Source organism: Cygnus olor, chromosome 6, assembly GCF_009769625.2.
Source record: "Cygnus olor isolate bCygOlo1 chromosome 6, bCygOlo1.pri.v2, whole genome shotgun sequence".
In the NCBI taxonomy this organism is placed as follows: domain Eukaryota; kingdom Metazoa; phylum Chordata; class Aves; order Anseriformes; family Anatidae; genus Cygnus; species Cygnus olor.
Window position 1 is genome coordinate 15,248,420 of NC_049174.1, and position 25,923 is coordinate 15,274,342.

General features: G+C 34.4%; 2 protein-coding genes across 5 annotated transcripts in view; one reads left to right on the forward strand and one right to left on the reverse strand.

The window, feature by feature from the left end:
* The window catches only part of CERKL (ceramide kinase like), a 58,330-nt gene extending 56,297 nt beyond the window's left edge, over positions 1–2,033 (forward strand). For all 4 annotated transcript variants that reach the window (XM_040562536.1, XM_040562533.1, XM_040562535.1 and 1 more), the window contains exon 13: positions 158–2,033. In XM_040562536.1, coding sequence (XP_040418470.1) covers positions 158–239 — 82 coding nt within the window. In that variant the 3' untranslated portion in view covers positions 240–2,033. The remainder of the gene's footprint in view (positions 1–157) is intronic.
* A 492-nt stretch (positions 2,034–2,525) lies between these two features.
* The window catches only part of ITGA4 (integrin subunit alpha 4), a 36,870-nt gene continuing 13,472 nt past the window's right edge, over positions 2,526–25,923 (reverse strand). The window contains exons 10-28 of the mRNA XM_040562532.1: positions 25,335–25,446; positions 23,069–23,163; positions 22,612–22,702; positions 21,226–21,271; positions 20,704–20,858; positions 18,769–18,923; positions 16,029–16,178; positions 14,800–14,876; positions 11,994–12,144; positions 11,249–11,347; positions 10,742–10,821; positions 10,312–10,398; positions 9,113–9,203; positions 8,300–8,407; positions 7,451–7,570; positions 6,007–6,126; positions 5,404–5,502; positions 5,092–5,211; positions 2,526–4,275 (exon numbers count right to left, since the gene is read on the reverse strand). Coding sequence (XP_040418466.1) covers positions 4,183–4,275; positions 5,092–5,211; positions 5,404–5,502; positions 6,007–6,126; positions 7,451–7,570; positions 8,300–8,407; positions 9,113–9,203; positions 10,312–10,398; positions 10,742–10,821; positions 11,249–11,347; positions 11,994–12,144; positions 14,800–14,876; positions 16,029–16,178; positions 18,769–18,923; positions 20,704–20,858; positions 21,226–21,271; positions 22,612–22,702; positions 23,069–23,163; positions 25,335–25,446 — 2,049 coding nt within the window. The 3' untranslated portion in view covers positions 2,526–4,182. The remainder of the gene's footprint in view (positions 4,276–5,091; positions 5,212–5,403; positions 5,503–6,006; positions 6,127–7,450; positions 7,571–8,299; positions 8,408–9,112; positions 9,204–10,311; positions 10,399–10,741; positions 10,822–11,248; positions 11,348–11,993; positions 12,145–14,799; positions 14,877–16,028; positions 16,179–18,768; positions 18,924–20,703; positions 20,859–21,225; positions 21,272–22,611; positions 22,703–23,068; positions 23,164–25,334; positions 25,447–25,923) is intronic.

Below are 25,923 nucleotides of genomic sequence, written 5' to 3' on the forward strand. Positions count from 1 at the left end.
ACTTTTAGAGGTTACCTTGTAGGAACTCTCGAAATGTAATTCACTCGATTTTATTCCATATAGCAATTCAGGCATACTTGTTTTCAAAAAAAAAAAAAAAAAAAAAAGCCATTGCAAGAGTTGATGAAATTGATAGTTTGTTTTCCTCACTTCACAGGGTGCATCCTCAACTTATTAATCTCTATGGAGTGAACACTGATGACCTGGAGAGTTCCAAAGCAACATGCAGTTGCATATAGAAGGGACACACTGCACATTCTGTATTAGAGCTCTTTTCTTATCCGTATGCACTTCTGTCTAAAGTCCCAGTTTTGAACTCATTGAACTCAGTTGTAGCAAAAGGGATGTTTATAGTATTTCTGGCTTTAAATTTTTATCAAGTTATATATATTTTTTTATCAAGATATATTTAAAGAAGCATTATTAGACTTAACAAGAAAAAACGAAAAGTGATTATATGGGTTTCTTTTATAAATTTTGGGTTCTAAAAATGCCCATCAAAATACATGAAAACTTCCGTGATTTTTCTCTTTAAAATTGTTCAAGCTTCTGCAATAAATATAATATGAGGTATTTTTAAGGCTGCTGTTATTCATGTTGTCAGGTTACTCAGTTCAAATAGAACTAGTGAGTGGAAATACAGAAATGCAGTCAAAATGTGGATTTCTGATAAGGGATTTCCATTTCTAGGTATCGCTTTTAATGTTGCTTTAATATGTTTGCTTTCGAGTTTTTTTCTAGTCAAACAGTAAGGAAGAAAGGATATGCTGATGAGTTACACAGCTTTTCTTTGGTGAAAGTTATTTTAAAGACTACTCTTTGTACAAGATAAATATTTAACAATATTTAATGTATACTGAAGGGAGATATTGGAGAACTGGAGGGATATTAAGCACATTTTTTGTTGCTGAGAATAAAGTTATGATAAATGAGTTATTTGGTAACTGAGTTATTTTGGTAACTATTTTTATATTTTGGTAATATTTTTATAAGTGATTTTTTAGGTAACTTTACTACAACTATTTGAGATGAATGCAAATTAAGACTGTTTCTGGAAACTGTTTTCCTTTGAGATGATGAAAAGTAGCAGCCTGGTGAGTTTGTCTGTCTGCAGGGCCACAGGGGTGATGCATGTAGTTGTGTTCACTTGTCTGTGAATTGTTAAGAAAAAGGCTGATACATAATGGTGTGAAAGCTGTGCTATCTCATGTCTGGAAGAAGTTGCTTGAAGTTATTTGTTTGGAAAGAAGTTAAGTATAATGTGAAATCCAATTGTTTAAGGTTTTATTAAATCAGGGTGTAAGCCTTTACATGGGATCTGTATTTTACTTGATTTTAAATCCTGTGAAAAATTCTTACTGATGATAAGTAAGCTAGATGAACACGTGGTGCTCCTGAAGTATTGCAGATGGTTATTTGTGTTCTAAGAACAAGCTGTTACTTGCTGGAAATCTCATACAGTTCCTGTGGACAAACCTGGCTGGCAGTAAAGGCTGCAATTGGACAATAAAATGCTTGTTTCATAGGCAATTGTTACAAGAACCTTGCAGCTACTGTTCTCTTCTCTGCACTGGAGTTAGTGACTACAGAGCAGGGTCAGCATCCTTCAGATTGAATGAGGCCTCAGCAGGGCTGTAGCCCAACCTCCTGCTCCAAGTGGTCCAGCTATGAGATCAGAGCTGGTTGTTCAGGGCTTTCATCCGGTCTGGTCTCAAAACCTCCAAGGGTGGTGATGATGGCACAATCTCTTCGAGCCCCTGCTCCAAAGCCAAGCTGTCCTCATGGGGAAGAAGATGTTCATGACGTCCGGGTGGAGCCTCCCATTTTCAGTTGATACCTGTTCTCCAAGTCACAGTGAGTAGTCTCCAATTACGCTTCTATAATTGATACTATATTGCATCAAATATTTTAACATTCATGGCAATTCAAACTAAACTTCGTAAAGCTGTCTGAGAAAAATATTCCAACTACATGCAGTAGATTTAACTGCTTTTATTACACAATTGAAAAATTAACAAGATTTGAAAACAAAACCAAAAAAAACAGCATTCATGTGCTTAACTTGTTGGGATCCTCTTTATTCAAGTGAAACTGAGTGATGCTTTATAATCTTGCCTTCATCAGCACCATGTACATTCATTTTTTGTCAATCTTGTTTATATCAGCTAATCGAATTTTTGCTTTATATGCTAAGAATAGGCAACCAACATTTCCACATTAATAATCAAATCTGAATAGAAAACATTCCAAGGCAACATTATCACATTTACTGACTTATGTAAACTATTTCAAAGATAGATGCTTTAGTTTTGTTTCTTTGCATTGTTTGTACTAAAAAGAATTTTAATGCTTTTTCCAGTATTTGAGGTATATTTATATGCTGTAATATCAAACAAATTTCTCTTCAAAGATATTTTGGTTAAAGTGCAAAAATTCACTAAAGCCATTCAGAAGATAAACATTTTGTGTATGTTTCACAGACTTGCAAGAAAATACTTAATTCTTCACACTTTATTTTGATTTTCTTTTTAAATACATAAACATTCATTTGTCCTTAATGTGCCGAAGATTTTAAAGAGAGAAGTTACTTTAGCATACTTTAAAACCACAACTTTGGCATCAAATCAAGTGAAAGGAAATTACAAAATGGTCCCCAATACCTTTAGAATCTGTGGACAATGGCTTTTATGGCACCAAATATACTCCATTAGAAAAATTGCTTGTTGAAGGCACAAAGTATTGCTTTTGAGTTGCAGGCTAATTTCCATATGATGGTGCAGCTTCAAAGTGTACGTACACATTACGTTTGTTTCTCCTTGCAGTTCAGAAACTCATCAAAGACAAGGCAAGAAAGGCCATATTGCATACTGCTGTTGCAATAGATCCAGCGATTGATGACATTGTACATTGTCCAGTTGAACTGGGGAGCAGTCACTTTTTTTTTCCTGGATTATACTATTTATTTCACCAAAGCTAGGTGGCAGTGCAAACTTATCCAGCTGAAGAAACTTTCTGTAGTAGCAGAGCAGTGATTTGAACCATGTTTCTATTCCGTCATTTGCCTTTCCGATGCGTGGCTTCTGAGGATGCCAGTTTGGATGGTATTTATCTGTAAACTTCACAAGAACCTAAGCTAGCTCTCCAAATGACTTACTAAATGCTTTCAGGTGGAGGATTGAAAGATAACATTTGGCCCAGTACAGTTGGCATTTGGAGTGTTTTGGGTACATCTGTTTCTCTATCATGTGAAGTCTTTCAGATACTGGAAGAATAACAGTACTAAATACTACTATGCTAAGTATTATAGAAAATCTTCAAATAAATAAAAATAAATATTTGCTTATAAAAAACAAACCTCAGATAGAAATATTTCACTGCAGAAGTCCAAAACATCATGGAGCTGATAATTAAGGAAAGGACAACTCATTCTGTCATTTTTGTAAGTACCTCATTGAAAGTGGCTACAAATTATGATCTCCAATACATTATTCTTTCTACAGCTGAGAGAGGATTGTGTACTGTAACCACACAAAATTCCCTGCTCTAAATCCACCTTTGACTTTCCTGGCTCTGGCTTGCCTGGCTGTCTAAGTCTCTGCAATACTGTAGCTGTGTCTGTGAAGCCAAGCTTATGAGGTTACCTTTAGAAGCCCAAGAGAGCTTCTGATAGCTGTTTTCTACATCTGTGCACTCTACTTATGGTCCTTCTATTGGTTTAAGCTACCTTACCCTTGTAAAATTGTCAAAGCAAGATGAGGGGGGATTTCTTCTCGAATGTCTAAACAAAATATTATTGAAACTTGAAAATGAATAGAATAATTCATGCTATTATGTTTGAGATCCAATTTTCTAAGATTGGTCAAACTTTACTTTCTAAGAACTCTTCGTTCTGGTAACTAATTATTCTTCCCTTTATCTTTAGTGTTCTGATGTTTGAAACCAGAGGTGATATATACGGTATTTCAAATATTATTAAGACTTCAAAACTGAAACTGTTTTACCATTTTCATATTAGAAAAATAACTGTACATTAAGGTGTAGTCTTCCATACAGATCAAGAAAATAAAGTGTATTTTGTAAGAGCAAGTGAGCTCACGACCTGTTTTCATTTCATTGGTGTTTCTTCTGTGACTTAACCTGAACCTTAATTCTTCATTTCAAAATGAGCTTTTATTTGCCCTCTTAGTCGTCTTTGTTCCCACTTGTAAAACTCCAACTGTCTCTTTCGTTCTTGTCCTGAGTGACTGGTTTGTATTGCCTTTTGAAGAAGCCAATCTGAAATACATAATTTTGGAATCTGTTAGTGTACGTCAGCAAATCTTTATTATCAAATCTAAACAGTATAACATGAACTAAAATAAAAAGCATATATATGGTGCTTTCGAATGGATGGTATATGCCATTGTTTTGTCATTACCAAGTAATCAATTGTTATTCATCAATTAAAAAGGAGTTGCTTTTAATTTTAACATTTGGGGATGGGTTATACTCTCCTGCTGTGAGGAGTAAGAACAAGTGGACTGTGAACTGTTCATATAATCCTTTTTTTTTTTTTTAATGTGAAATGGTAAAAAGGCATTCCAGTTTAATCTGCTTCATTTCTACACTTCCCAGGAAAAATGATAAATGGGGAAAGTCTGCATGTAAGTAAAGGCAGCAATATCTTAATTATTTGTTAGAGAAGCTGCTTCCTTCATAGTTTTCTTTGTTTACCTATCATAGGATATTTTAGTATTTATGCATCAGTTTAAACCATTTTGCTCTGGCAAGAAACTATTTTGTAGATGATTATTGATCATGTGTCAAGCAGCACCACCCCACAAAAACTAATCATTTGATATTAAATTATATAAATCATTTACAAACAATAGATAGCACAAAAAAACGGGAAGGGGTGATAAAATGATAAAATGAAGGAAAATGGGGAAGTATTTTTGAAAAAAAACAGTACATTAGGAGTTATGTTTTTATAGAAAGGACAGATCATACTAAAATACTGTTGATCTTTTAAAGCTGCATTAACAGATCTACAGATCCACCAACAGTCTGAATTCCTCACTCGAGAGCAACTGAGAAATACTGAAAACCTACCTTCCATAATATAAATGAAAGAAGTAAAAACAAGGTAACGCCAGCTATTAAGCCTATTCCAATAATTAGCACAGTAACATGGTATTTTGGCTTTTGGTGGTGCACTCCTTCTAAATAGACCTGTAAAGTGGAAAATAAGTTTAGTTTTGTTTTTTTTCTAAATGACGCTAAAACAAACTAGGAAAATGAGTTAAATTCTCAAATAATTAACACTGTGTTCATTGTCTGTGTATAGATGTGTACAGAATTCCACAATTGCTGTTTTTTTCTAGTTTAACAATTTTATCATGGATTCAGTAAGAATTTTCTTACATATGCTACTTGCTTGTCCTTGTGTAGTTCAATAACTTTCGCATTTTTTTCTGGTGAGGCTGTTGCTCTGACTTCGAACTTCAATGTTGATGCATCATCCTGATTTTAAACAACAACAACAAAAAAATCACATATCTTTTCAACACATTAATTCTTACCCAGCAAAAATGGTAACACAGCTGCTCTCAGAAACAGAATCTCACACAAGCACACATGGCTTCATGCCTTTTTCTGATCACAAAACAAATTAGTACCAGAACCTGGAAAAAAGCCCAGTTGGGTTTTGCTTAATGCCACATCCATGCTGCTTTTCTTAGAAAAGCATAATTATGAGTTGGAATTAAATCCCAATCCTACATAACCCAGCCAGAATAGGCAAAGTAATATATACTATAAACTTAAGTGATATTCTAAAATACATCTTTTTTGGTGGTTTGCACTTTCATATAACACTTTTAAATTTAGCATTGAAAAGATAAAATATGTACTGCCTATCATTTTCTAATGCTAGTGTTTGACAAAAAAAAAAAACAAGGAATTTATATGCAGACAATACAAATACGCCTTGAAATATGCCTCATAAGTATGAAAAATTCACGTTACCATTTCTAAAAGTGAAGGAGTAGCCTCCAGCTGCAACTGAATGGTTGCTTCTTTTCCACTTTCCATGTTTCCAAGCTTGCAAAGTATTTGTAAGCAAAGACTGTCATTTTTCATGCAGTACTGTAGAGGGGAGGGAAAGATTACAACTCAAGTCTATCGATTTTATCTTTGTGATATTAAAGACACTCAGGAACTGATTAAATCAAAAGCTCTATGTTTGTTCTTTAAAGGTCACAGTGTAGTTCGTTACTGTCATCCCACTCTCAACCCACGAACTGTTCATCCTAGGTGCTAAAGAAACAGTACAAGGTACCAACCTAATTGTTATAGAACGTAACAGGTCATTTTTCCTAAAGGGCCATTTTTATACAGAAAAATGGTGATTGTAATAATTTGTTTATATGTATATGTTTTTACAGTTATTTCAAATCAGCTTATACTAAGAATGATATATGACAGTGACTATGATACACAGCAAAAGCAGCGTAATTGATTATTTCTTAAATACTGCAGTGTGAGAGGGCATTCATACACTGACAGCTAGCACTATTTCTCACAGCTTTGAAGAAAAAAAAGCCACGTGCCTTTACATGAATATATTCTTTGTCCAAGACTGCAATGCCTAAGTTCTTATTTGAAAGAAATACTTTTGATACTTTAGGGCAGGATCACCCTCAAGCAGTGTTTGATGTTCCTGTACTATGCTTGCCTGAAGCCCCACATTAAAATATTTTTCAAATGTCTAGCTTCTTTTAAGATGAAAGTATTAAAGGTGTACTTTATTATCTAGTTCTAGGACATGGAGAATTCCATGAGAACAAACCCTTGGAAATGTACCACTAGAACAGCTCTTCTGGTTTGGACTACATAGTCAAGTATCTGATCACCAGCAGGGATAAACTCGAACAGGCCAGGTACGTACAATACTGTCTCAGCCTCCCAAATATTTTTAATAGGAGCTTCCTGAGCCAAAAATGATTTCCATATATTCAGTAATACTCAATGACTGTCAGTCCCGTTAACTTGTATGTTCTCCCTTGAAATTCACTTTTATTTTTAGCATTCACAACATCCGTTAGTAAGAAGTTCCACCATGAGTACTACTTGCCTTTCATGATACTTTTTTGATGTTGAAAAGGCAACGAATGTTTGATCTGCATCATCTGCACAGTAAAGACTCTTTCCATATGCATAACTTTCCATTTGTCATTGAATTTCATCTGCTGTTCTATTTGCCCACTCATTCGGTTACATAACACTTCTGCAGTTCTTTCTAGGTGCCTGTCATCCATACCCATTTATGACTATGCTGAAGATATCACAGGTCCCAGCACAAATCCTTGGAAGACTGCTCTGGTGACCTCATTATATAAGATATACCAGTATCTTTAGGCTTATTCATACAGTCATTCAGTTGCTACTAATTCTAAAAGATAGACCTTACCATGTGTCTCTTAGCAGCCTTTGAAAAAAAAGTGACAACATCCTTTAATATATTTCCATTTTTTTCCGCTGCAGTACAGTTTCTGGGATATTTATTGTAGGAGCATTGTCCAACTGTTGTCTGGAAATAAAAATAACACAATCACTGCTTGCTTTTAAACATCAGGTAATAAACAGAAGACAAGTTTCTGAAAAGCAAGAGCTTAAAAAGAAGGCAACTTTTACTTTCAGAATTCTAAAATACATGGGGCTGAAGATCATCCTAATCTTGTTCACTCTGCTTCACCATAGCTAACATATTTCTACATTTCCCTGTTACACTGAGTTACACAGAATATTTTGGAAGGAAATATAATATGCTCGAAAGGGTCTTGAGTTTTTTTGTGCTCATTTGAGTCAACTACTGCAGGCATATATAGACATAAGGCATCTGTTGTACCCTATTTTAGCTCATTCTTATGAATGTATTAATGTTATACAAAGAAAGGACTGTGTACTGTATGTTCTGCATAACAATAATCGTCTATTTTGATATGAAATAATTAAGGGTGATGGACTAGTCTTTAAAGAGTTATCCAATGCAGAAATACTTTGATTTTTTTTAATACACTGTACTCTGCTACTTGCAGGAACAAACTGGCAAACACAAAACACAGATGCATGCCAAAGACCAAGCTTTGCACAGATGGATTCACTGAATTCAATGGCACTCTAATACGAACCTAAGGTATTAGGTAGGTTTGAAAGAAAGGAGTAGAAATTTAATACACAAATTGTAGCTAGTCCTGTTATGCTCTTGGTTTTCTTAGAATTCATACAGATAATAAAATACTAAATAACCTGTGCTTACCTTGATATCCAAGATGTTAAATAATTTGAAGTCATTGGGTGGAAAAGCATTAGGTATCATTATTTCTAAGTTTATATTTGGAGCCATACTTGGTCCTGCACTGATAACCTTGTGGGGAAGAATGTTATACAATTGAAGATTTAATTCATGGTAGCTATTCAACTAACAAACAAATTTATACAAAATATATGAGCGTTACAGAACTGGGTAGCACCTGCATTGTTATGCTGACATGAAACTGAATTCTGCTAGGAGCTGTAATATTTAAAAAGATGAGTTGCTTGATTTATTCTGCAGGCTTACTGAATACTTCACTTCTCTGAACCAAATGAGTGGTGTGTACTTCTGATGAGTTCCCTGAGGTCATACAGACTGCCTTCCGGGAAAAATGTGCAAAAACAACTAAGAGATTAATGTCTATCTCCTGCTTTTAATCCATTGGAGACAAATCTGATACCTATAGATCCTCTTATAAGTAGCTCTTAGTATCTTTTGCTTACTCTAACATAATTCCTTTAAAAATGTTTCCTAATGGAAGTAGTGGCAAGTCAGAACTGCTCTACCACTTTCAATTTTGCATGTGTATTTCCTTTTCTGACCATTCAGTGGAAGATTGTCCAGGCCAAACAAAAGTGTCCTAAGAGGGATTAACAGCCACTTTGCATCACTAATGCTTAAAAATTGCTTTTTGCCCTTGTACTTCTAAAAACTTATTGACCCTATTGACTATGCAGACTGTTTTTATATACACTGAAAATCTAAGCATTAATCTTCAAAACAAGGATAATAGGGTTTACAAAGAAAAGCTCTTACATGGAAAGTGAAGTTGATATTCTCCTCCATACATGTAACTGGTGATTCTTTCTCATTTGTTCCATAAACAAACGAAGCTGGTGTTACAAATCTAAAACAGTTCAGAAGTTATTTAATAGATTTGGTATATAGCATTAGCATAACTTTCTGCTCCAGTAAGGTTAATTCTAAGAAAAGAATTACCTGAGTTAAGTAAAGCCTGGAACAGAGTAGAAGGCCTCTATTTTTGTACAGTTTCTTTTAAAAAGGCAGATTAATCAGAAGTTACAAACCAAAAACTAATCTCCATGAACACACCACAACAAACCTAGAATACAGTCCATGGTAAGGAAGGCATGGAACGTAACAGTCTAATTTCACATTGAGAAAAGCATCTATGGAGCAGAAGGAGCAATGTTGTGAGAAATGGTTGCTCTTCTCTTCAACATCCAACTGAGGTATCTCTTGTTTCCTTAGGGGCTTTCAGTTCTATCTTCATCTCCATCTTAACTTTTCAAAATTAATTTGCATTTTTCAGGACTGTTTGTTCCAGAGGAACAATAAAAGGCATCTAGAGAAAGTTGCTATAAAAGTCTGATATATCTTTGTTTTCTTCCTGAGATATTTAATTGGATAGTCAAGTAAAATACAGCTGCAAAACTCACTGTGTTAGAATTAGTAACTGATGCCATCTGTTACTGGAGTAATTGACAGAATATCTATTTTAGTTCTTAGATTAGCATTCATTTATCATACTCAGTGTGTAAGACCCTATTTATGCACACTTTCAAAATTCTTTTGTGGCTTTGTGTGTGTGTGTGATTAAGTCCTTCAGTGAGGTTTCTCACTTTTTTTGTAGAAACTGATGTAAACATCCTGCCCAGCTCTTCAGTTTTGAAAAAAACTTTTGTTTAAAGAAAACCAAATGAAATAGTACTGCTATGCTGTTATTAAAGAAATGCCTATTTCTATTTAAAATATTCCAGTTCTCAAAAAATACTAGTCAATTAAGAGACAAATCCAAAGCACCACTGATACTATTGGTCTCATCTCACAATACTAGAAACAAAACCTTAGAAGTGGATGGGGCAGACTCCAGAATGGCTGTGCCATCTCATTCCCAGGATTTTTCAGCTACCCTATGCCTCTGCTTAAAAGCTTGGGGAATTCAGAATAGTAAGAAAACAAGATACATACAGGTATCACAATGGCTGACTTACCCATGAGCATTTAATTCAATCTCATACTTCAGAGGTACAGCTAAGGTTAGCTTGTTATCCAGTAACATGTTTCCATCCTCATTTTTGCTATAAAAATGGTGAGAGGAATATTAGTATAAAATGCATTATCGCATGCTATGCATTATTTCTATCAACAAATTTTAAATGTATCTTCCAGCTTATTAAAACAAAACCATTTTATTGATAACAACGTGTTAAAATGCATTAAAAGATTTTATACAGGCAGAAACCTAATTTTTAAGTAAGGTGTTTTTTTATTTTTTTTATTTTGTTTTTATTTTGTTTTGTAATTTCCCTTTCTCTACAGATTTTGGAATGGATGATCTTTCTTGCAGTCTTTCCAGTGTTCTCTATTCTGTTTTCCAAAGCTGGGAGTATTTTTCATTGAGCATTTCTTATTATACATTACCAGCTAGCATTAACGATGATACTGAGGTCGTCATCTGCTCTGGTAAATGAGCTGGCATCCAAGAGGAAGCTAAAATCCAGCTGCAGAAGCGAAAAAAAAGTTTATATTAAATAATAGTGTGTCTTAACATAGTTTTACTCAAAATATTTTATTAAATTCATTTAGAACTTCTTGCTCTTTCTAAAAAAAAATCCAGATTAATAAAAAACTAGCTTTCTGCGTCTTCCAGTCCTTTTCTATTAGCTTTACACATTTGTTCATAGCCTTAGTCAACTTGTTTAGGATGCCAACCACAATCACATGATACACAATACAAACAATGTTGTCCCTTAATTAATTCAGAGAGTGTTCACGTAACTGATTTTAAAAGGAGCAGGGAGATTCAGATACCAACACGATAACAGACATCAGTTGGGAATGAGGGAGATTTTGCAAAACTTTTTTTTTTGTGAAATCACAGTAACATACTTAGGGTGTTTTAAAGCAGGAACTTCATGCATACCTTACCTTTGATTTTTGATCGACATACAAATAGCCAACGCTGCACTCAAGTTTGACTACATGAATTTCTTTGTCTAATACTTCACAATGTATCTGTTTTTCTTCCTAAAATGATGGAAAATTACTAGTGATTAAAATTACTTCTTTCAGGCATTTCAAATTACATGCACAGACTAAAATTGATTTTTTTGTCTAAAATAGGTGTTTGTTTTTTCACTGACATATACAGAATATCTATAATATTCATGACTACTTTAACATATCTTTACATTGACTAATACATCACTTTATGTCACGTTCAGTTTGTCCCCCCCAGAAGCTAAGTTGTTTAAATCCAACCTCTGAAAGGTGTGGGTGGTGGGCATTCTACACAGAGCACTGTGAGACCATTTATTTTAAAAAGATGCAAAGTGAGAACAATTCGACCTGTGACTTCTTCATAAGACTGTATGTGAAAAAGGTCAGATTAAACAAGATCTTTGTGATCACTGGAAACACATTTGGAAAGCAATTTTTTCTTTTAGTTTTTACCATTATATCTTGTTACTGATTAAATGGCACCTATTCTGTGGTTTATGTAGCTAAGCATCTAAGAATGTCAAAAGTGGTTTTGTCAGCCATTTAGGGTATGTGAGGGGTTAATTCTCAGTATCTAAGGAAACTCCACAATCCATTATGATATTTAGAAAATGTCTGGCTGAGAAATAAAAATATCAAAGGATTACTCTTTGACAAATTTTCTTGTACTTACCAATTCTAAAACTCGAATGAAATAAAGGCCTTTAGGGACTTGAATGTGGAGGACAGTTTCATATGCATCATCTCCGACGTTGTGCAGAGAAACATTCAACAATAAAGTCTTCGTACTTCCAACAGCAAGATAGGGCTTCTTATCATGAGGTCTATAAAAATAAAGATCATAATATCAGTGAAAAATTATTCTCTATACATTATTCTCTATATATTCTCTATATATTATTCTCCTGTTCCTTTAGTTAATGTCATCTGGTTCTGAAAATGCTGAGCTGGAAATCACTAAGAAAGTGTTTATTCAATCCTCTTAACTGAAGTTATGATAACAGATGATGGTCAACTGAAGCACTGTGACTTTCAAGGCCTGAGGTTATTAATGTGAATGGTGTTATCAGACCTATCATACTTCTGGCTTTTACAGGATAGGGCCTTTCCTTTACAGAAGAGAATAGCAATGTGCTACTGATGCAGTGTTTTCAGATATTATTTCAAAATCTGCTCAAATTGATACGTCACAGGCCACAAGGAGGGTAAATGATCATGCCTATCTTGTGATCTATGTAATGTTCTGTAATCATGTTACAAGTCCAGACACCCTATGAGGGTCTAAAAGTAAACTTCAGTTTGACATTAAAGTTTAATTAAGACTTGTAGAAGGGTTGCCTAGAAATAGACATTTATCAGATAAGTCTGGCTCGAAACCAAAGCATTAGTCACTGAACACCTTTGGGAAAGTAGCTGGCACTTAGACAAGCAACAGAAGGTAAAAGCACTGCATAAGCAGATAGGTTCCAAGACAAAAGCAAATTAAAGAGAAACACAATGTTAACATTTCAGTAGCTTGATTAAATTTAGGTTACGTTTTAAAGTTACTTTACTACTTATATGCTTAGCATTCAGTCCTCTTATACGCATTAAAGCCAAGCTCATTAACAAGACACCATCACAAAGATGCCTCCCAGCTTAACACACAAGTACACAAAAGCACCAGGTGCACATCTGGGACTAAACAAAGCTGAACCAGAGCTTTACCCTGGTAATCATATTTCATTCTTCATTAAAAAATGCATGATGAAGACTAGAAATTTACAGAGCAGGCCAAAATCTGAGCAATTTAAACAAAACATGATAGTGTATACATGAAGACTCATAACTCAGTAAGTAAAGCATTACATTGACACTGCTATTTGATTTCATTCTTTTAAGACTAAAAGTGTTTGCTTTGCTGTTCAAGGATAATGAATGCATTCTGTCTAGACAAAATAAATTAATGCTTCACAGCTAACTAGTTTTTAATCGAGATACCAGGGGCACAATGTAATTTAAGGTGATACTTCACACTTTATCAAGATATTTAGCCTATTTATTTACACTGAAAAGCTGCTACCAATACCTAATGCCAAGCAGGTATGTTATAATCTATTTTCCGTTCTTAGAGCTTTGAAGTAGTTACAAAATTGCATTGCTAACATCACAAATGGAAATGCTGCACAATCTTTCTTTCTGAAAAGTTTATGGGAAGCCTAAGAAAATGAAAGGGCTTAAGATTCATGCTGTAGGCTATGCCTTAAAGTAGACAGGAGGATGCTGATCTTATTCTGAAATCTATGAAAATGAAAAAGCTTATGCTCAGGATCACTCAGGTGTGATTAATCAGCATTGTGTGTTTGTTATCATCTTTTGCTGTCATTTTAGGTTGTGCTGTGAGATAAACCCAGTATCTCAATTAAAGTAGAATCAACTTTAAATTACACAGGAAAATCCAGGTCTCACATAAAACACCAAACTAGCTGAGATACACAAGAGATACAACTTTTCTGTTTTTGCACACCGATAGCTCATGTTTCTTGCTTCAAAGTATAATATTGAATAAAGGAAAAGGTTGTGATGATAAAATGTAATTTAAAATCAAATCATTAAAATGTATGCTGAAATGTTGGTACATGGCTTAAAACTTTCTAAATATGATGCCAAATGGAAGTATATCTCACAAAACATTGCTTAGTGTAGTAGAGATTCTTCAAGACAATAATAATTTTAATACTTTGAAAGTGCCTTAATGATCTTACATAATGAAAGTATTTAAACACAATACCTAATTGGAAGGAACGGAAAAAATTGAAACATCCTAAAGGGGATCTCAAAAAATGTTGGGCTGTAAATGAAAAAAAAAATCCCCAAAAATATTTTCTGAAAAATGCAAGCTAATTCATGTAGGAAAAAGAGTCAAAACCTTGCATAATACTCAACCACCTGGTGTCTCAATCAGCAGTATAAAAATGAAGATGTAATATTTTTTAAGTAAATGAAGAAAAGGAACCACTTAATTATTTATAATTGAAAGGATAAATATAGCAATGTCTTAGTAGAAAACTCAAGTACCTTCTTTGTACAGTGCAAGTATAGTACCTTCATAAAAGCAGCAGAAATGTTTGAGTGGTCAAAATATTGGCAGTTATAAGATCCACCGACTGAGTGTGCGTTGTACTCCATATCTTAGCACATATACGGATGAACCACAGAACACAAGTTTATCCTTTTGTCAAGCTGGTAGTACTTTATGAGCTGTGAAGTCTTCTAATTATGCAAGAACGTATGTACAAATATGTACATTTCTTATACATTTCCTGAAACATTTATAATTTACAAACATTCTTCAACTAAACGGGTTTTTCTTCCTCATACGTTTCTGGGAGTCTATTGTCTACTTTTGCAAATTCATTTTATATTCAAAAGGTTAAGGAACAATTTAAATAAAATCTTACTGAACTTCTTTCTGCAAATGAAAGCCAGACCATACTTACTTTGGAAAAGCCACTTTTCCAGAAACTCTCAAGTCAGCAGAACAATTCTCTTGGGAGCAAAATCTTGCAAAAACAAACTATAAAAGACCAAAGGGAAAAAAAAAAATGCACTTTAGTATACTATGCATATTATAAAACGAACATATCACCTTGTTACCAAGTATCTGAAATTGGCTAATAACTAATAGTCCTAGAAACAATTGGTTTCAATCATTTGCAGACACATTCTGAGAAAAACCACAGAGAGGCCCTCCATGCTGGAGCTTAATCTGTCAGAGTTGTGGGTGTATGTTCAGCTGATTTTAAAAAGAGTACAAAAAAAGGGCAGAGCATTTTAGAGGATCCAGAACTGAGGTCCCTGCAGTCTCAATACAATATGACAATAAACTATGACAGAGTAACTTTTGAAAGAGAGTTCTATTACACAAATTTTACTTAGTAGGTATCATGAGATACCATGTGTATATGCCTTGGTTATCAGTATGCCATAGAGCACATTTATATCACTTGTCACTATATCCAGCAACGGTCTCTCTCTAACTCTGTGGTTCCTAAAACAAAACTTTGGAAGAAGGTGAAAAGGAAAACATTGACGTTTAAAAGGAGCTTTCAGGTATCTCAGAGTTCTGACAGTCAGCTGTATCTGAATTACATAAAGCTTACTGTTTGTGAAAAGTTGTAATATTTTTATGAACATTTGGTAGTTAATAACTCAAACTACCCTTGCTATTTCTTAAGTCAATTATCTCTTAATTTTTCTTTTATTAAAAATGGTAAATTTCATATTCATTTAAGGATACAGAATACACCATTTTTCCCCCCGACTTTCCATTTGGGAATTGGGAATACCTTCACAGAATGAATAGTTCAGCAACATTGTTGAAACAGTTCAAGATTAATAGCAACATGATAGTGTGTATTTCACATAGAATTCCTTTTTATCTTGGAAAGTAACTCATGTAGTCAAAAAAGAATGAATATTTCTACAAGTGAGGTTCATACTGAAATTTGATGTTGTTCTGAGGTATATTACCAGTTCTACAAACAACTAATTTTAGTGAAAATTTACTCATGTTTTTAGCATGCTGGTTTATTAAGATCAAAAGATTAGGTGCTGTTCTAGAAAATGCATTCCTTCATAAGCTATTGTTGTGTGAAGCTTTTTTTAACTAAAAATTAAAATGTGAATATTTACTTACTACATTTGAAAGAAGAAATCGTACACTAACCTTGCTTTTTATAACATCTTTTTCTTTCCTCCTTTGAAGAACTGGTTGAAGTTGAGAAAATTCTTGAGCATTTCTTTTCTGTAGAATATGTTGCCCCAGATGATAACTTGCTTCAACATGTATAGGAGTCAAGATATCCCTTACATCTTTCTATGAAAATTGGAAACCTAATGAGTTAATCATATAAGACAAGACATGTATGCATATGTCTTAAAAATTATGAGGAGCCCTAGAACTAAGTTAAACAGGGACTTTTTTTTTTTATATATATAAAATAATTTCCTATGCCATATGGTTCATATATTTTTCCAGACATCTTTGTCACTGAAAGAGGTAATCAGAAATGAAGAAAACCATAATACATTTAATAACAGCATCAGGAATTTCATAACAGATTCTTTTATTAAAAGAGTCTGATCAAATAGTGATCTATATTACTTCCATCCACAATACTGCCCTAACATGCCTATGAAATGTTGTACTGCCCAATTACAAAAATAGCCAAAAGTAGGCTAAAAGGGTAAAAAGTTGAACAGTGGGATAATTCCAAACAGAAACAATGGGTATTTCTATATCAAATTAAAAGGAGTTCTCCCACAGTACTACTAAATCTTTCCATGATGGCATTTTATTCTTCTGCCTTTGTGTACTTCCAATTCTGTATTAAGATTAAACTCAATAAATGACCATTTTGATATGAAACCTTGACTTGTGTTGGAGCTCAGAGCCCAAATTATCTGTTTGTGAAAGCTGAACAGCTCGAAGCACTGCGCAGTAACAATAGAAAACCTGACTGAATTATTCCCTGAGTATGTACGATAGACACTGATTGTCCTTCCACATGGCCACTATTTTAATTCTTATCTGCAAGCTTGCTTTGACCAAATCACGTGTAATGTAATTCATAATTTTCCACAAGGTCTTCTCTGCATCTGCTTTATATTATTTTCACTATACTAATTAGTTATTAATTACTCTTTACTTAAAATACATAAAATGTACATGCTTTTTTTGTAAGGACTGTACTCGACATTTACACTTAGCTTTAGGAGTTTCATACAAGCTTTCATGCAGAAACCTTAGTGAGTTGAAGAAGATGCTTATACTGCTGTTAATTAACAATTACAAAGCAAATTGAGCTATATGGAAGAAAAAATATTAATGATAGACTATAGGAGGTGATGAGCCAAATCATATCTTTCCTCCTACACAAATGCATGCTGATGCTGCTATGGCAATCTGTACAAGGTCAGCTGTCAGTCAGACCTCTCTTAGCTTACACAACTCTTGTAAGGAAGTGGGCAATTTGCCATTGCTCCTTTAAGTAACATTCACTTAGGTGCAACTACCAATTGAGATGTCTCTGGGTAATTTTCCAGGAGGTAACACAGGCTTTCCATTCTAACCCAAAGCTTTATCTTGAAGAATTGGCTTCTAATGATGTCATAAGCAAAACAGAAGTAAAAGAAAGGAAGAAAATACATGGCAGACTTCTTCCCTGCAGTTTCTTTGTAGCTGTAGAAGATTATATCAACTTCCCAGCCTCTGCTCAGGATCAACTGCACCAGTCATCCTAATAGATGTTTGTTCTAAAAGGTCACAGAATTGCTACTTGAAGATTTTTAAAAAAGGGACACGCAACCTAATGCATTGTTTTATTACCCCGTTTTCTACTTCATATTCCCTGTCGTTAGTATTTCTTTAAAGAATTCTTTTCCTCCTTAGATAATGCCTTACAGGAGATAAATCTATTTTTTTTCTGAGTTTAATAAAAGGTGATTCTTCTCTGTCCACTAGTTTTTGTTTGATTGTGTTTTAGGACTTCAAGTTCTTCTCGTTTATTCTCCAAATTTTTGCTGGAGTAGGTGGGTTTCTAAGATGTTTGATATATTAAGTCACTTTATTCTTTCTTGTTCAGTAAATGGTCTTATTATCTTTGTCCGGACAGCAGCTATTTTTACTTTCAAGACAGGTCCTTCATTCATCCTTTAGAGGGATACAAAAAGCATGAATACTGCATTTCACTTGCTCTAGGTGACTTAGAGGCTACTATGGGAGTTAGGATCTTACTGACTACATTTCTACTAACTTATTTCCTAGTCAGAACCATCCTTAATTTTCAAAGGATGGCTGCTGTTGGATCAAACTCTACTTCTGGGAAACCAACAGCTGACTTCCTGATGCAGAGTGGCTGGCATCATCTCTACTACTGATGTTGGTACAGGTCTCCCTGCCTGGCGGACAGCTCACAGGTCTCCAACAACCTGCTGCTGGTGGCAGCGCTGCTACCTCTGTGCCATCTCCTGCAAAGCAATTCTACCACAAAGTTGTTGTGGAAAAAAAAATCCACAACAAAGTTGTTTCTGTACCTTCACAGACAGAGAATGGAAACCACATTCACTACTTATCTGGTACAGGATTAAGCCTCAGTCTATGATGTCATCCATAAAAAAGTGAAAAAAAAAGTCAAAAAATGCTCATGTCCTACTTTATCACTGTGATTATTATTGTTATGCACATTTTCTCTGACAGAAGAGATGGTAGGCCCACTGATTTCCCCAGAGAAAGCTAAATTAGCATCAGAACTACAAGGTATTAATTGTAGAAGTTATGAACACAAATATTTTACTTCAGAAATTATGTGATGCAACTGTAAACAAAACAAGTTATTTTGCAGCAGGTGTGCTTTCAAAGGAGAACAACGGATTTACAGAGCAATACATATCAAAAATTACGTTACCCTCATAAATGCTGGATGATCTTTGCAGGCAATGTTCTTGCTGTTAATCTTTATATTTCCAGAGGTTGTGTCAGATGTTCCATTGACAGAAAAGTAAAATCTTGCTGGCGTATCCATTTTTCTATTCACATCAACACTAAGATTATAAAACAATACTGCAAAATAAAAACCAAGGAAAATGAGTTATAAAAAGTATAATAATTTTCATGAATTTATGATAGAAATCCTATCTTTTGACTCATTCCCTTAATTATGTTCCATAATATCTGTCTCAAAATGCTCCACTTAAAAAGTCTCTGAGACAAGTCTGTAGCTGAAAAGCTTGTAAACCTCTGAAAACAGACTGCATAGTGACTGATCTCTGATACATGCTTTTACATCAGTGATACTTGTGTCAAGTTACAGTTTTCTACCGGAATCTGCTTACAGAAAATCTGCTTCAGTTCCTCATAGGGCTGACGTTAAATTTCAACAATTAAGTCACCAGACACTGACAAATATTGCTTAACTTCACTGTTGTTTTTTTAATTTTATTATTTTTTATTTAAGTTGGAAAGCGTGAACTGTTATGATAACAAATTGCAAAAACATTTCAAAGCGTTACCGATCTATTACTTTCCTTCCTCATTTCTGCCAAAAGTTAGAATACCTAGAATTTCCTCTACTCTCTTCTATCTAAGTTGACAAGGCCTACGTCCAAATTCAGCAAGGGTAGTCCAATTTGACTGCTCATCTTTCATATTTGAAATGAATTTCAAAAGATCTGAACTTGGTACGTTACAATCTCCCATTTACATGTGTTCTCTGTAATGTGTTCCTAAAGGACAACATATATTCACAGAGAATGAATATTTAAGCTATTTAATTTCATAATATAGTCAGTAAATTATTTTGAATATATTTGCCATGAATATATTTTTAATATACCATATATATAATTCACCATGAATTATTTTTAATATATTCTCTCCCATAGATGTTCCTTCAAGCAAAGTAAGTTTTTTTGCCAAAAGCAAAATATTCATTATGTACAAGATAGCTACAAGATGTATTTTTCAGTAATTTTTATGGGACTCCCTCTTTTTCACATAATGGTATAGTGTTTATATATGATACAATCAGGTACTTGAGCAGCTTTATAAAAGAAACATCTTTTTTATTGTGAAGTGGAAGACTGCAGGCTAAAGCAGTCTTGGTCTAGGAGGATTGCTTTTAGAAGACATCTGAATATCATGCTGAATAATCTGTTTGATTCTACATTAAGAAAAGACATTCATCCATCATTAATTCCCTCTCTATTTGCAAAGCAACGGCTCAGACATATTTGCATGTGGAAAGTTCAGACAAACTTGACAGACGCTCCTGTGCAAAACTGAATATAATCTTTGGGGGAAATAAAGAAAAAAGAAAGTGTTCACAGAATAAGTGCACTGTATTTTTTGTGATCCCTTGTGACATACAATCTCATTAAAAATGTATTAAAATTATATATCAAGTTATTATGATGCTATGAAAGCATCATAATATGAAAGCACCATCTGAAGCTATGAGTGAATTTAATCATTCTACTATTATATAAACCAATTCAGGTACTGGAAATAGCATATCTACAAGGGTGCCATCCTAACCACAATGCCTCTTAACCTTTTTAACATCACTACCTTTTGCATGACATGTAACTCAATTAGTCCTAGCTGGGATGTGCATTTATTCTAAATTAAATAGAAGCGTAATGGCTCACTGTTGCAGGAGCCAAAAAAAAAAAAAAAAAAAAAAAAGAAAAAAAGAAAAAAAGAAGGTATGCATATTTTTTATTTTTTCATTTTATACTGAACTAAATTTCATTTTAGTGAACTCAATTACTTGTTAAACACCAATAGCTTTATTTTGCAAATGTGTGCATTTCAAATGAATACATATATTGAAGTAGCTTACCAATATAATCAGGTACCTCTCGTCCTGTATAGGTAAAGCATATCTTCAAATTCATACAGATGGCAGGCTGGTCATTTTCCATGCAGTTTAAATTAGTTCGATTTACTGAATTAGGATGTTTTAAAGAAGCTTCAACAATTATTACTGGTTTTGTTCTAAGAATATAAAAGAGTCAATGTTCACAAAGTGATTCAGAAATAACTTACAGAGTCTCTAACAATCTATTTTTATATTAGTATTATCATTTTTAGGCTATCTGCATTTTTAAGAATCCAAGTAGTTGCATGCAATGCTTTTGTTGCCTCAAAAAATTTCAGAAGGGTATTTTCTTTTTCTTCAAGGTATTTACTTAAATGTTTCAGGTGTAGAGCATTCTGAAACCAAATGAATGAAAGCTTAAGACACCCAAGAAGATTATCATGAGGTTAAAATACACAATTATTTTCTTTTTTTTAAATTGCATCTTAAAAAGGACAGTTAAACTGGATGGTCTTTAAAGGTACTGAAATGTAGCAACCTCACCTTAGCACCACAGCAGAATCAGACAGAAATGCACCAACTGCTACATCTGTATGAAAAAAGGAGATCAATAAGCATAATTTGTCAACAGGAATTACTTCAGGTACAAGCATTTCGCAGCATATTCACCTTTTGGTATCATTAAAACACTACATGCCCTTTATTTGTTAAAAGGCATACGTTAATATTCATAGGTGCACTTCTCCATACAGAAGATGATTCCTCAAATTCTTGTCCCCTGTCCATTAATACCACACACTAATTTGCTAGATTTGCAGACATTAGTAATGTGATGATCTGATTTCTATTCCAAGTTTAAGCAGAGGACACTGAAATACAATTCAGCTAAATGGGAGGTACGGGCATTCTTTTAAACCCAAATATTCGATTTTGCTCTGCTATGCACACAAATGTATGCGTATATAAAAAACAATTATATGTATTACATGTATCACATTATACATAGAGACAGGAAGAAATAGAAAAAATGTTTTATTCCAAATTAACTGAAAACTACTAATGCAGTAAGGAAAGAAAATGTACCCCTCAAATGAGGTAGCAAAAGTAAATCTGTCAGATAAATCTCAATGGTATAATGGTCAGAGGATGCGACTTCCTCAACAGTAAAGAGCAGGTGACCCAAGAGCAGACTACCTGTACACTACCTCTTAACCCAGCCTAATGGGTTCAACCCAGATGAGACTTCTGTGGACACAGCCAGAGCCTACAGCATGCAGTTAATGGTAACGTTATGCTTTAACACAAGTATGATCTGACATAATCCTTATCTGTACAACAGCAAAACATTTTGACAGTATGTATAAAGCAATGAGTATGTATTTAGAACCAGCTAAGCCACTTTACAACAAATTAGCACTTCTGTGCGATGCCCACAAGAACTCCACAAGAGTCTTAATCCACTGTCACAAGCTATGAGTCAGGTTAACATACCATTCACACAGACCAACAGGGCTGCTGAGCTCACTGACTCCTGGCAAGATACAGACTTACATGAAGACCAGTGAGATTTTTAGCTTAGCACACTAGTCTGGACAGCAAGCGTGCTTCAAGTGCCCAAATTAGCTCACTGTGACATTAGCAAATGAGATGGCCACCACAAAAAAAATGAAAAGTACATTTTTCTTCCACTTCAGCACTATAATCTTGCTTTTACATCTTTCTGAGTCCTTCAGTAATAGGTAGATGACTGTAAAAAAATGTTCGCCCTGAGCTTTACCTTTTTTTCCTTCCCAAACTGCAAGATGTGACACACCATCTTAATAACAGATTTTATTCCATGAAGAGTAATAAGTAGTACCGTGACATTGTTCCCTATGAATTTATACTCTTTTAAAAATTAAAAATAATAATCACAATTGTTTAATTCACCTTGATAACCATTGTTATCTGCATCAATGCCGCTTGCTATGGATTGTCCAAACATACTTAAAGAATTACTGACTTGATGTCCTTCTATTCTCTATGGAGGAAAAAGAAGATAAAATTATTCTTGGAAAGTTAATCTTTCAGCTACAACATCCAATGAAAAATGCTAGTGTAACCGTCCTGCTTCTGCAGGCAATCACATGCCTACCCGTGAAAGTATACCTCTGAAAGTAATACTCCTCCATAACTTTAAATGCTATATCCCAGAAGCCCTGTCTGAGGCCTCTAAAACATTTTATTTTTCTATTAAAGGTTATATTATGACTGAAATCATAGGCTGTGTAAAAATTTCTGAAGTCTTCTAACATTCAGACCATCAGACTTTAAATTAAGGGAAAACCCTCTTGAATCTAAACTTAAGGTTTTTCTGAATTGATTGTTTTCCACTGAAAATGCATACCTGTGAATATGTTGGAGTTATTCCATCTTCCCTACCATTGTATATATAAATAACTCCTTTTAGATTATCTTCTTGTGGAGCCCCAATTGCTACATCTGTGGAAAAAAAAAAAACAATTTAACAATAAACAGTTGAACAAAGTGCAGTTAAAGAAATCCAAATCACAATGCACACCATACCAGACCAAACTCATTTGACTGAATTCAAACGCAAGTGCTAAATATTAAGGAAATCAGAAACGATACAGATCAACTAAATAATCTGACTGCCTGGAGTACTATGTTTCTGGAGAATAAGTGCTAACTGATTTTGTGCCACTAAATTTGTGCAATAAAAAGTCTGTTCCTGTAAATTTGACCCTTAAGAGGCTATCATGGAGAGTAGCTAAAACAACTATGGTCTTGAAAAACAATTGCCTCTTATTCTTGAAACCACGATGATTTTCCTGCACTCTGCTATTCCCAAATGGACTAAACACTGAAGCCCTAGAAGTGCTCTTATTGCATTAACTAAAAGAAACCACTTATTTTTCTCTGAAATGTCCTTAACAGCTGATAACAGGCTTGAACGGGCATTTAACATGGAAATGAAGGTGGTCCATTTGTACAAAGGAGTATATTTTATGCCCAGATGATTTAATACCTGCAGAGTGTGTCAACATACAGATATGCAAAAAAGTGCTCATAATAGTCCTTGCGAAAACTTCACCAAAAAGCCTGAGGTTTCAAATAGCCATAGTATATTCACCAGAAAGCAGGGGGAAATGCATTATAACATCTTAAATTCACCCATATGAATCAGTAATTCTGAAGTTTCATTTACAAATAAAACAGAACTATCTGCAAATAAGAAATACTCCATATGGAGCACCAAACCAAAATCACGAGAAAAACAAAACTCTGATGATTTGGTTTAGCTGAACCTGCTCTGATTGAATCCACATTGATTGAATCCGTAACTTGGGTGACTAAAACACACAAAATATGTCTCCCCACTGGTAAGATGAAAATAGGACAGCCAAGTTGTGCTGTTTAATTAAAGCTAAACATATGTTCTTGGGGGTGGTCAGATTCTACACCAACATGCATGCCATTATCTTCATAGGGCTGATACAAAAGGCTTACGTCACTGAAGCTCTGCTGTGCTTTTCTATTACTTACTATAAACAAATGGTTTCTAGCACCCGATTTCTCTTTATGTTTTGCTTCCAGCTGTTTTTCTTACATGAAAATTTCTTTTCCTACTGCCACTCTCAATATTGCTTCCACTTATTCTTTTCAACGTTTAGCTTTCTTCAAAAGCTAATCCACTTGCTTCGACTCCCCCTGCAGTTTTACGATGCCCCTTTTACATTATATTCTCTCATACATCTACTTTGTTATATGCTGCTATTAATTTGATTTTACTTCTCAGTTCCCCAGTCATACTGTTGGCTACTATTTTCCTTTGCAGTTTGCAAATATTTGGGGGGCAAAGCCCAAAACTTGTGTGTAAAACTGTGAAGATACTGTAAAACAGGAGATAGGGAATCTAGCAAGAGATAAAGAAACAGTTACTAAAGGAGAAAAGGGACTCGTTTAGAGAAAATGAGACAAGATAAGAAGAGAATGGCTGTTCCAAGCTTTACAGGTTCCAGAACAGGATCAAGAACACAAGACAAAGTGAAGAGTAAAAGGAGAACCCTGGATGATAACTGAAAATATAAAGGGTTATTCAGAAACGTGAAGAAAGATGTGGACTTGGCAAAGACACAGCCCTGTAAAAGCTGACAGTTTTTGCACACAGGATGATAGCTCCCTGCATACAGTCCAATTTTTGATGGAAAAACTGAAACCATTTATGAATTTCTGAACAGTAGACAATGCCTATTGTATTTTTATCTTATCCCTACACAGCCTATTGGTGCCTGCACCTCTGCTGGAGGGGAGTACATGCTGCATTTCCAAACAGGAATACCGACCGTTTCCTATTTGTGTGAAACCATGACAAAATGGATAAAAACATTGGGCCTGATCCTGGATTAGGGATTCTGCTAGTACCCAAAGTTGTAGAATAAATTATCACCTTTACTAAAGCGACAAAAGCTAATCTGTTGGTATTACACATCAATGACTGTTACCCAGCTGTATTTCAAGCCAGTGGCCTAGAAAAGAAAGGTCAAGTCAGCAATTCAAAGTCTTTTCAGCCTTCCATAATCCTCCTGTTTACAGTTACAGTCCACATCTCAGCAAGAATTAAAACCAAGTTTTTAATTTTTTATATTTACCTTCAAAACCATCATTATCAATGTCTCCTAGGTTGGCTATGGACTCCCCAAACCTGGATGCATATGAGTCACTCCCACTGAGCTCTATGTCCAGTTCTACCATCTTTGCCTCCTGAAGGAAAACAGAGTCAATGGCAAATTAACAGAGGCTCTTCCAGGTGACCTGCAACACTGCTCAAAATGTTAAAACTGTCTTGGATGCTAGCGTGTAATCCTAATCAACTCTGTAGTGAAGAATTCAGCATTATATCGAAGATTTCTAACAATATTTAACATAAAAATGAGAAAGAATAAGAAAATTGTTCTTTGAGAATGAGAATAGCAACATGTTCCCATAGCAAACACTTATAAACAGCAGCAGGCTTGTATCAGAGTACAGGGGCTTACTGCTCTGAGAAACCTGTGAGCATTGAGGTTCATTGAGCTAGCCTTTGCAGCTGTGCTACACAGTCCTGCTGAGATTGTCATTGTGGTTCTAAAGTTGTTTTTGCTATATTCTGAAATACTGTGTAAGAGAGAAGAAATCTCTTCTTTTAGCTTGTTGCACTATAATAACTGTGTTATTATGATTTTATTTATTTTTTAAGAG